Source organism: Callionymus lyra, chromosome 14, assembly GCF_982586985.1.
Source record: "Callionymus lyra chromosome 14, fCalLyr1.hap1.1, whole genome shotgun sequence".
Taxonomy (NCBI): Eukaryota; Metazoa; Chordata; class Actinopteri; order Syngnathiformes; family Callionymidae; genus Callionymus; species Callionymus lyra.
The window spans coordinates 20,855,176-20,867,321 of NC_141831.1; the positions used below are offsets into that span (position 1 = coordinate 20,855,176).

General features: G+C 38.0%; 1 protein-coding gene across 5 annotated transcripts in view; it reads left to right on the plus strand.

Annotated features, from left to right (window-relative positions):
- Positions 1-12,146, plus strand: part of rapgef6 (Rap guanine nucleotide exchange factor (GEF) 6) — a 109,440-nt gene that overhangs the window by 37,470 nt on the left and 59,824 nt on the right. For all 5 annotated transcript variants that reach the window (XM_087807782.1, XM_087807784.1, XM_087807783.1 and 2 more), the window contains 2 exons: positions 4,398-4,467; positions 8,029-8,172. In XM_087807782.1, the coding sequence (XP_087663908.1) occupies positions 4,398-4,467; positions 8,029-8,172 (214 nt within the window). The remainder of the gene's footprint in view (positions 1-4,397; positions 4,468-8,028; positions 8,173-12,146) is intronic.

Sequence of the window (12,146 nt, forward strand, 5' to 3'; positions counted from 1 at the left end):
AGAGGAGATTTTTTTTCTAAAATTTTCACCAGAAAATGACGTTTGTTATGGATATACATGTTATAATAACTTGGCACATTCACATTGACTTTTATTACAAAGGTGATGATGTTTGAAGGACATCACTTTGTTGAGAAAACCTGTGTATCACGGAATGAAACAATTTGTTTGCAATCACACTGCCGCCCCCCCAACGGTTCTGAACTCAATTTCACCCCAAAGTAATACTGTTAGAACAAAACACAGGCAAAGTCTGCTTCAATGGAAACACATTTAAAGCAGAGATGTTCTTTGTTGAAATGTTTTTTAGTGGAAAACTAATGAAAGCCCAGCTTTTGAAATGAGGATCTTCAAAACATACCAAAGACTAGAATTCCCTTTTGCCCGATAGAAATGTTGCAAAGTCATTGGAAGGGTACGCTATCTTCAAACCAGTTTAACCTCCACCTATAATGAAAGTTTACTTTGGGGAAAAACTCCCCATAAGACAAACGGGAGCTCCTACATATCTGTTAATGGGGTTTCATCCATTTAAACCACTTTCTTCCTGCCAGATTCCAAACTAAAAGGCATTAAACTTCCTATTTTTTTTAAATAAAAGCCCAGAGTGAACACTCTATTGATTTTTCCCTGCACTTTTAAAACTAATCAGGCAATTCCATCACATCAACAAGCTATCCACAAAGACATCAATACTGAAGTGACAAGGGTTAAAGCATTTAGCAGGTCTTGTCTGTAACTGAAGATTGTTTTCTCCAACTGTACTTGATAGTCAAAGGATTTTCATTGACCTCTTGACACTTATCTTAGAAACATATCATCTTGTGAGTCCTATACTCAATCAACTAAGGGATATGTTACCAGACTGACAATATTCAGACGAATAGTAAAACCGTCGGTGTCACAGAATTCTCAAAGAACTTAATGAATAACCGTGTAGTAAAAGCTGGCCCTGTGTCAGCGAAGCACGCTTCCATAATTAAAAGCAGCCTCCCGCTCAGACCTTTAACAATGCTGAGTCGCCGTTTCAGCTCGCCAAAGGGAGCGAGGCATGTCAACGGTCCCGGCTGTTCTCAGGATAACCCTCGTACACGGCAGCTCTGTGTGAATGATGCCCTTCTGCCAGTCCAGCCTCAGCTACTACAACCGGCTTCTGTCTGGCGTGCTGTTGTGCATAGCAAACGATTCCTCCCAAAAAGAGTTTGTACAAACCCACTTCTTTCTGGAGGGTTCCAGTGTCCCCCATGTATTTGTTTCTCTGTTAATTTGGTACCATATGGGGAAGTTTCCTGACCAACACGGAACCATTTTAGAAACTAATGGTGTTTAAACACTTGCTGTTAAGCTGACGAACCAATCTTAACTCGACAACACAAGCTAGTCGACTCAATTCCGAGAATCACCACACGTTACTGGACTTCTCTTTTGGTTGTTGACTTCCTTTTGACCGCATTCTGTCCAGAGCGGGACGAATCGTCGGGCAGGAAGTGACACGAATTAGATCCGGGAAATTTCTGAGTAAAACAATTTTAACAAAGATTTGGTTCGCTTTGTAAACTGACACAAACGACACATTGTGTTGGACAACATAATATCTGTTGTGACATCATGGTCGAGATGATTGTTATGAAGAAAACAAGTCCTGGTATATTGTCCTTATTTACTATGAGCGTGAAGCTAGCATGAGAGTGGATCAAGTGAAAACTGGAGTGGCGTGGTACTGCCACTTTTGGTGGAAACCAGGGACTAGTATGCATTTTCAAGCTAGTTGTTGCTGTTTATTTTGAAAAGTTCTTAACCCTTGTTTTGATTCTGGGTCAAGGTGAACGTCCTCCACCACTGCATATGTATTTCTGGAAGCCAGGGAGGTCGTTCACCTTGACCCAGAGGCAACATAAGGGATACCTCAAACACATTTGTTTTTTAATGCCTTTAGGTCACCCAGAGGCAACACACACACACAAGGGATATTTCAATTAAACATTCCGGATTTGGAGGTACAAGGAGAATTAGGTATTATGTTCATGATTTAGGTTCATTCTTTACCTGTTGTAACTGACGCAAGAAACTACAACAATAATAATTAAAATTAAAATGCCATTGTTTTAGGGATGATTGCAACAACAACTCACAAGCACAGTTGAACTAACATCACTAGTGGTCTGTTGTTTTAGGTGTGGTGGATTTATCACAGTGACCCCGGTTTGATTCTCAATGAGGATACAGTATATATTTTTTTGAGTCTGCAAAAATCATGCAATTTGTTTTTTTTTGGGTTGCAGAGGTCTGCACTCTCTGAGCGCCTTGATTGAATATATTGAATTTATTTTGTTTTATAGCTTCAAATTCAATTTTTTTGCAAGAACACTAAAATAAACATGGTTTATCATTAATAAACTGTGTCTTTGATTGTGTGTTTGTAATTCACCGGAACCGAGTCGGTCCTAGTGTGCTGTGTAGAATCACCATGTGATGGGAGGCGTGCGTCAGCTGTTGCTCTGCAGGATCAGACCCCACAACATCCTCCCCCCGTCCTCAGCTCCGTAGACAAAGGCTTGCATTGTTTACCATCACATATGTATGTCATTGACGTCGTCAGATGTTTCACCTCAAACAATGCGAACATGCTAAGGCCAGTGCCTACAATACATTTCCAGGTGCTTCTACATGTCCAAGTGCTGATTTGCCTGAATAAGATTTTGTTTTATGACCAGAGTTTGGCTTTTACTGACCAAGATTGTGACTAGTGATGCATGACAGACCAGAAGATGTACTGGACCTTGAACGGTGTGTAGGAGTTTCGGACAGTTTTCCAGCAATTCAACAGTCACAGCCTTGGATTTGAGAGCTTTATGAATATTTTCCATCAATATTTTGTCGTCTTTGTGCGTTTAGGATTTTGTTATCGAACATTCTGGTTAGTTTTGTCTGTCATGCTGTGAAGGCAACTTTTCACTGTGTCTATTTTATCAATGTATATCTGAATATACTGATATCTGTAGCAGTGAAATGTATTATTAATACATTTAAATGTAAAATTTTGACACTTGCTATGTTTAATTTATTACTCAGTTTTTAGAAATGTTAATTTATATTAGTACAAAGACTGCACATTGTAATTTTCGCCATTTCTGTACGCTAACATTTATAATCATAAGGTACAAACTTATATTATCCATTTTGTACTATAAAAGTTACATACTTTTTCTCTAATTCACTTTTAGTATTGTTGGACAATCTGCCAAAAAAAACATGCATCACAATTTTCTTTCTCATGTTGTTCAATAACCATTTTTCTGGATAAAAAAAAAAGTTTTTAAAATGCAAGTTTTTGAAACGTATGTAAGGGAAACTATATTCAAACTTAATTTTATTGAAATCAAACAAAAGACAAAGCAAGAATGTAAGAACAGTCTCTACTCAACAAAAGTAGAAAATAAAACGGTCTTCTACAACAACAAAATATTTTAAATAAAGATATAATAATAAAACTAAATCCAAATTTTGGAGGTATACAAGAAACACTGAACTAAAACTGACTTTAATACAGTGATGGAGACCCTAATTCCCCCCTGCATATTTTCCGCCAGAAGCGGAATGTGTTAAGAGTTGTTGTTGTTATTGCTTAGTTGGATGCATTCATTAATTCTATGAGATGCCACTCTGGTACCAACACGCAATATTCATATTTTTTATTCAGAATAATTTCCATTTGGTCCCTAATCCTAAACTTTCTTATTTATTTTATTTTCGTGCAATATGTATGCATTTAAGTGTATTAATTTGTGATCTCAATTCAACCACTGATGATTTGAGATTTTAACACCCCTTAATTCAATCCTAACTATTAAGTGCATCAAAAACTATATTCCTTATTCCTTATCAGAGCGTTGATCCTCCTCCTCAGACTCCCTTTTATCCACTTTAAAATGTCAGATTTCAGGGACCTCGTGTCTTGTGCGATGAGTCACTGGTGAAGTACAATCTGTGTTTTTGATCTTGATAATACCATTCAATAATTCAAAAGGAGACAAGGTCCCGTCATCTTTGCTGTTTTGTGAATAGGCTGAATGACTATTAAAAAATGTTGCCTAAGAGCAGGTCACCTCCCTAATGACTCTTGGTTTTGATTGGGGGCAAACCTGTGAGCGGGTACAGATTGGATCTCAGTGTTTTAAAGTGGGTGTTTCAATAGTTATTTTAAAGTATCATGAGCAACTCCTTTTGCCTAGAGTTGAACTTGTCCCCAGTTAGTCTATTTTTAAGAGCAGGACGATCTTCAGAGTTAAAGGGAGAGCAGACCCTCACCTCAGCTCCCAGTAAACATGAGGATTTTTGACTTAGTTTTTGCCAGCTGTGGGCGTGATTGACATTGTTTTGTGCTCATTTCTCAACAGTTTTGGCAAGCAGCTGGGGGGCAGACGAGGCTGTGAATGCATCACTTTGGAGCCGTCAGAAATGATTGTGGTAAGTCGAGCTACCGTCTCTCACTCGCTTTGTCTCTGGCACACCCGGCCTCGCTTTCATCCGCCCACTCTTTGGTCCTCCATCGCCGTGACGCTCGACTCCTTCTACCTTTGCTTTGACTCTATTCATGAAGATAGTGTTTCTAGGACGACATCACAGAATTGAGTTTCTCCGGTTTCGATATGGAACCAGAAAATACATTTTTATATTTAGCTTTGTGCAAAAAAAAAGGAGAAAATAAAAAATAAAAACACAGAAAACATTTACGCATTTGAAAAAAAATCACTTCATATTCATTAAGTTTATATCTTAATGTTTGATTTTCTACCCAAATATATTCTTCTACGACATGCGTACAGGATTTGACCTAAATATTGGACATTCATCAACTTCCTGTTTGTGTTTAGCTCCTTCCTGTATTCCCTAACATTCATCTACTGACCATCTTAAACATACATTAAAAAAAAGGTAGTCCGTTAAAGATTTCCCAACTATTTTTTTTTTTTTTTGCATACATCATTGTACCTTTAATTTAACAAAACTAGTCAAAGTGTAGCCCTGGTCCACTTAAGGCCCTCAGCCTGCATGTATATGGCCCAGTTGTGAGCAAAATACATTTTTATTTATTTATTGGTGATAAAAGCCATTTTGACTAAATATCTTAATTTATTTTTCGATTTTTAATTTGCTTTTTTAAACTTTATTTCTTATATTGTTTTTTATATAAGACATTTCACAATTACTTGTTTGTGTATTTATAATTTTTTCAATTTGTATTAACTGCCCCACGTCTAAAAACGTTATCTCTTTTCTACATGATTTAAGATGACAGTTGAGAGCGCTTGAAAACACGTGCCTGCTCCTGCAACGTAATCAACATGGCGTAATAAGGAAAAACCTCCTACTTGATCGTTCACATCGTTCCTTATATGTAAACTATATATGAAAAAAAGTATAAACTTGACTTTAACATTTTTATAGAAAATAACAAAAATTTAACGTCAACATTAAATGGCAAAGATGTTTTTTCTTATTTTCATTTTGCTATAATTAAAAAACGCAGGCAAATAATGAATGATCTTGACATAATTGACTTTGACTTTGGAATCCTAGATAACATCTACTATAATTGATTTCTGAGAATTACATCAACTCGGTGAAGTAATGGCGACGCAACGCCTCTTAAAAAATTCCCTTTGTTCTTGGCAATCTGCTGAATCCTGAGACGAGTTTAACATCGTAAAAAAATGTGACGTTTTTAAAAGACTCGCCTACATTTGTACTCGTCACCGCCGAGTCAATTATTGCAGATAAACTCTTATTACCTTGAAAGACGAAGCTGTAAAAACCCGTCTTTTGTGTGGCATCGGTCATCGGTTGAATGAAATAAGAAGGAATGTAAAGGAATGCTATGAGGTTTGTGGGAAAGAGCGAAGAGAATTTCATGCACATACCAGCTAAATGCACTTTCTGTGTGTATTGAAGAGCGATGTTCTAGTCACAGTCGTGTCAATCAGCTAATTGCGACTGTTGGGAATAAAGGCGCTTGTGTAAAGTCTGGTCGCTGTCATGGTCGCGGTCACAGGGGGGGGTGTGTCGCCTCCTGGGATCTACGTCGCACAATAAACGAAATGTTAATAAAGACTCAGCGGTTTAAATAAAAGAAGAGAGGATTGAACAGAGGAAACGAGAAACATGGCGGCGTTCTGGCATCAGCATTCAGGGACACACAAGGTTTTTTTTTTCAAGTGACGCAGGATTGTTTCCGTCTGCTCGAGGTCTCATGAGCCTCGTTAGAAGAGCGAGAGGCGACAGTTTCTCCAGCAATCAATAGCCTGAACCACAAAGGCAAAAGGGATCAAAAAGAAATACACTTTGAAAAATTCCAAAACTTCAGACCACCCAGCCAGAATACATGGTTCTTTTTTTCTTTTTTTTTTTCATTTATTCTGAGGAGCGAGCAGTAGAAGCACGAGAGAAAAGATGACTCGGTAGAAGGACCAACGGATCACATGCAACATTTACCAAAACAGACGACTTTTGAAGGGAATTTCAGCAAATAATGTGTGACAGAATTAAATGTCTGTTCATCAGTCCACACTTGAGCCGAACAAAAGCTTTTGGCCGGAGTGAACAACATGTCTACGTCAAGATTTCTATCTTCTTGCACGTGATATGTGACACTGACCAGCATGAGGGCGGAGCCATGTTTGATTCTAATCATTCAAAATGGTATTTATTAAAAGGTGTTTTCCTATTATTTTGATTTCTGTCAAATGGCAGGATGGAAATATACATAGAAATATTTGATTCTGTTTCATTTTTTCATTTTTTAATATCGACACCATTATAATTTTATTTATCTTAAGACGTTTTTATTTGTTCAGGCTTTTCCTTGATTTTCTGGAACTCCTGTTGTGTTATCAGTTTTATCTTGATCTTTAAAGTTTATACTTTATTGAATATTGTTTTGATTGTTTAAGCGCTTTGTGACCCTGGTCTGGAAAAGTGCTATAGAAATAAAAATGACTTACTTACTTACTTACTTCCTCATGTTTAAATAGTTGAAAAGACTTAATAGTTGAAAAGACTTACCTGCTCCTGCAACATAACAAACATGGTGTAATAAGGGGAACCGTCCTACTTCATCATCTTTCCTCTTTATGTTCACATCCTGTTCTTTTCTTTTTCTTAAACCTTTAAACATTTGTATTGTTCAGAAGTATTAAAAGTATGACTGATATTTTAATACCTGGGAAAAAAACTAAAAACATCTGAACATTCACAGATAGTGTTGGTCATTAATGGTACACTCAAAATATTGAATCAAAATGTTTCTTTAAATTATGCAACAAAAAAGTTATAAAAGCATAGTTTTACTTTAAAAACAAAAAAAGGAAATCTTTGTGTCGCCAAAGCTGTTGCTCTCTGCTCTTCATTGTTTTTCTTTTTGCGAGGATATTTGTGCAATTACGATTTCCTGGAGGAAACTGTGGCTTCACTGTGCTCTTGAGCTCGTGTCACTCGAGCATGTGAGTAAGTCTGCGAGTTTGCAACGTGGTGAGCAGCTGTGTTAAGCCGTGGACAACTATCTCGGATACTACTTCACCATTTTTGTTTCTCTCACTCGTTTTGGATCTGAAGGATGTAGACTTTTTTGTTTTGTAAAGCCACAGTTATTTTGACTTCCTGCTCAAACTGTGGAATGCACCCGTGAAGTTCTAGAAGTGTTGTTGTTGTTGTGTTCTACTGGTATTTCCTGCGTCGTTTTTTTTCAACCTGGTCATCCGGATGAGTGGAATCCGATGGCACCGCATCTCCGTGCTCTGGAAGAACTGGATGTTTAACCAGCAGCCAGAAGAAGATCCAGACCAGAACCTTTCAGAATGTTCAGCAGAACAAACCGAGGGTGATTCTTTGGAGATATCCGACTGTCGTAATGGAGTCGATAAAGTTTCCCTGCTTCAGAGGAGCTGCTCGGAACCCTGTTCTCCAGGACTTGTGCCGCAAGGTTCGCGTAGAAGCTGCCGTTCTGAAGAAAGTGCCGATTGTGCTTCGCAGGTGGATAACGGCAGTGAAGGGGGCGACAATTTTCTGCAAAGAGAAGGATCTCAACGGAGGTCCAGGAGGCGATTCAGGAGGATCAACCCCAAGGGAGAGCGGGAACTCATCACAGATGGCCAAGAACCGGCGAGCTACAACACGGTAGGACCAACATTGATGCATCACAGGCCTGGTTGAACTGACAATTTCATGATGTAAACTCACTAAAATCACCTTAATTTTATTGTTGTGTCAAACTGGCATCATGTCACTCAAGAGACCCCTAACAACAGACAACAATAGCTGTCATGATATCATTGAAAGGGTCGATGTTATGTATATTTGCAAACCCAGAAAAAGTGCCTGAATGTGAATGTTGTTACCAGGGCCGGGTCTAGACAGGCATGTATGAGGGGGCAGCCACAAATCTTGAGGGGGCATTGTGCTGTTACTTACTTACTTACATGTAAGTTTGAGGGGGCACAACATTTATTTGAGGGGGCCAGGCCCCCTCTTGCCCCTAGACCCGGCCCTGGTTGTTACTCTACTTGAGCCTGAAGTAGCCAGAGTTGTTTTTGCTTGTTGCCACATTTACTTGACTTTTTTCTGGATTCATCAGTCAGTTGTTTGCTGTTGTAGTTGTAAATATAACACTTGTGTGAGTTAGGGTACCTCTACTTCCTGTCCTGTAATCTTTTATTCAATATCAGAATATTGAATAAAAGACGGTTGAATTCAATATAATTCAGTATAAATACAATTGTTGGAGCTTGGAATTTTCTTTATTGAATGTTATTGAAATCAAATAAATTGTTTTAGAAGTGCATACATTATTATATTGAATTTCTTTTAATCAACATTCAACCTTTCAAACACTTTTATATTGAGTTTAAAACGCAATGAATTAAAAAAAACTTCATTTGGACAATCATTATTTAACAACATTTATTTTGAAAATATTCAGTTTCTTTAAATTCAATCTCGTAATGAACAAATTCAACCATTCAATATATATATATATATATATATATATATATATATAAAAATATTAATCAAATTATTAAAAAAAAAAAGTTAAATGCTAAAAAAAAAGTTTCAACATGTGAAATGATAAATTCCACCATTCATTATTAGCATGTCACTGATATACTTCCATATTATTCCTCCTACTGATTTTTTTCTAGTATCTATTAATTCAGAATTGATATTTAGCACGAATACACCGAGCAAACCTCTGTAAACATGTCTTGATCAGATAGAGGAGCAGCAGTTGCCTATTATTGAAGAGCTCCCTCACGATAGCATCAACGCAGCCAACTGAGTGTCAGTTAGCTTCACTAATCACCAGTCGCCACACTTTTGTCTCACACCTCCCTCCAGTGCTTCCACACACACTTCGCCCAGACACTCCCATGAGCATCACAACGAAGATTGATGGCGAGCTAAAATCGTCCTCTCTTGACCCGCCCGCCCGCCTCTCTAGTGCCTCGAGGATTCATCAACTTTGTTTGACGCCTAAATATCCTCATCCCTGCACATCCTGCTTCAACACCGACTTGAAGGAAACTGTGCTGTGGCTTCTTTTAAATACCAAATTGAAGTCCTGAAGAATATAACAGACTTGATGTGAAAACAGTAGACATAATAAGAAAAGAAGAGTTGTTGTTGATCATACATTATATATTTTCACAATCATCATTGTGCTTGGGTTGCTACATAAGATCGGAATCATTTTGAGAAATAATGCTGCTAAGCTAACTTAGTCACTGTTTTTTTTAAGGTTAAGGTAAATTGTTTGTTTTTTTCCAAATTATCCACAGCAAATACGGCATTTTTTCATAAAAAATTATCAAAATAAAATAAGAACTGGATTGGACTGAAAGGCTAAAATTAAATTGTCACTTTAGGAACTTCCTTTTTTACCTTGAGCCAACCATCACTAATAGTTGTTTATATGCATGTTATTTTAATGCTAGGTTTTCATGAAGTCATGTCAAATAAGCTCCTTGGCTGAGGTATGTACAGCCACAGCGCTGTCATATTTCTAACTAAAAACAAAAGAATCATACCCATTTTTAGTGTGTTTTGTAGTTGTATTTTTCTGACCTCCACACATGTTGTTTTCATTGCACAGGCCCAGAAACAAACTGCCATCGTGGCTGTTTTTCTTTTTAATATTCGTCTGTTTATGCTCGTCTCTCATTTCCTCTGGATGTTGTCAACACCGTCAGTTTATCGTTCTGTTCAGTGCATGGATGTGTTTATGCGTCAGTCACGATCCAAGCACCTGCTGTTTGGAGTCAGACAGCTTTGGAGAATGTTGTTGTTTTTTTTTGGAGTCTGCAACACACATGAACAAACTGCAGTGTGGGTGGTAATGGGGGAGCAGCAAGTTTGGGTCAGCAGATGCACGCTGAGGATGGCTGAATTAACAAACGGTGGACCTCCAACATGTTGCCCTGGTGGTGGGCTACAATAGAAGAGGAATGTTAAAATACTATTTTATACTTTCCTAGCTAAAGTACCTGGCATTCACCGGGGATTTTTACAATTTACAAAACGCCCCAAAATATTTCAAATTAATAATACTAAGTGGTTCCAAAGAGTGTCAACTGTGTAGATTTCCAGTTGACTTGCTTTGTAACCACATGGCTAACCATTAACTGGATAGATGAGAACCTATACGGACAGAAAGTCCGTGTCATTTTGTTTCAAATATTTTTTTGTCCCTTTACCATGCTAGCGGCAAACAGTGTTGGAGGAATTGGAACTTTCTTTGAAATAAAATGAAGAAAAATTGGTCTATTCAAGTCGCTGTGGCACTAATGATAATGGTAATTTTAGTGTCTGATTTCAGCTTTTTAGAAGATGTTGAGGTATATCTCTGTAGTACTCGTAAGGGGGTAACCAAGGTGACTCAAGTACCCTTTAGAGATATTGATAGGGCATTAAAACTGACACTTTTTTAAACGTTCTCTTTATGCTATTTTTATATATGTACAGTGTGTTTGTGATTTCCTTTCTAAGGGACTGACATTTTAAGAAGCATCCTTTCGTTTCACACTTGTCAATGAGGTCACGTCGCAGGAGCAGTTGTCAAGGCAAAGAGGCCCAGACTTTTCCCCTTTTAGAAACCTCCTCTTGCTCTTACAAGGGTATCCTAAATGAGCACAAGACAAAGAAGACATAATCTCTCTTTGGTTGAATCCCTTAGTTAACCAACCACAGCCCAGATTTAACAGTGAAGACTCTCCGATCCACCATAATGATCTCCAACATAGAAAGGATATTGTCAGATCAGGGCATATCTAATAATAAGATGTGTTGAGATCTCGTGGTCACCAAACCTTTCCTTCAGATCCATGTCAAAGTCGACCAAAATATCAGTCACTTCGATGTTGATTTTCAAGTCTTGGCTCATTGGTCGTCCAATTGATCCCTGCGTCTATAGGACTCTAAATAATAAATGTGTTTTCGGGAACAGTAATGACCTTTTTGCATTTCTTCTGAACTTAATGGATCATCTGCTGACTGTAAATATCAATTTTTACGCAAAGTACAAAGAGAAAATTGTGTTTCTGGCAGCAAATCAGAAGTTGATGTTCAGAGACCTTATTGAACTATAACAACATCAGCAATCCATTATCGCCAGTCTCTGGTGTCCCTGCTTGTCTCCTAATGGCTCTGAGAATGAACCTCCCAAAGTCCATGATCCTAAAGCTCAACGTCAGATGGGATGATAGAAGGTCTCTGGCGCACAAAGACGAGTACGTTTTTGTAATTCGACTGACTTGATTGATAGTTATTGATACAGAATCCACTGAAAGAACAGGCTGTACTTCTTACACTCTCGAGGATTCAGGAATGACTCTCACGGATGATTCACATGCGCACAACATATTCCATTCTTTATTTTTTTTTTTATTACTAATATGTCCTTTAACGCGTAACTATTCTTCAGAGGGTCAACTTCAGATGAAAACCTTCTTCCCGTCCTCACAAAGACCGCCGAGTAAGCAAAGACACACCGCCTCAGTACCGCTCAGCCACTTTATTAAGATATCAGATGCCCCCCCAGGGTTCCTGTCTTTCATTTGACAAGGTAATGTAGATGAATCCGTCACCTCCATCCACTC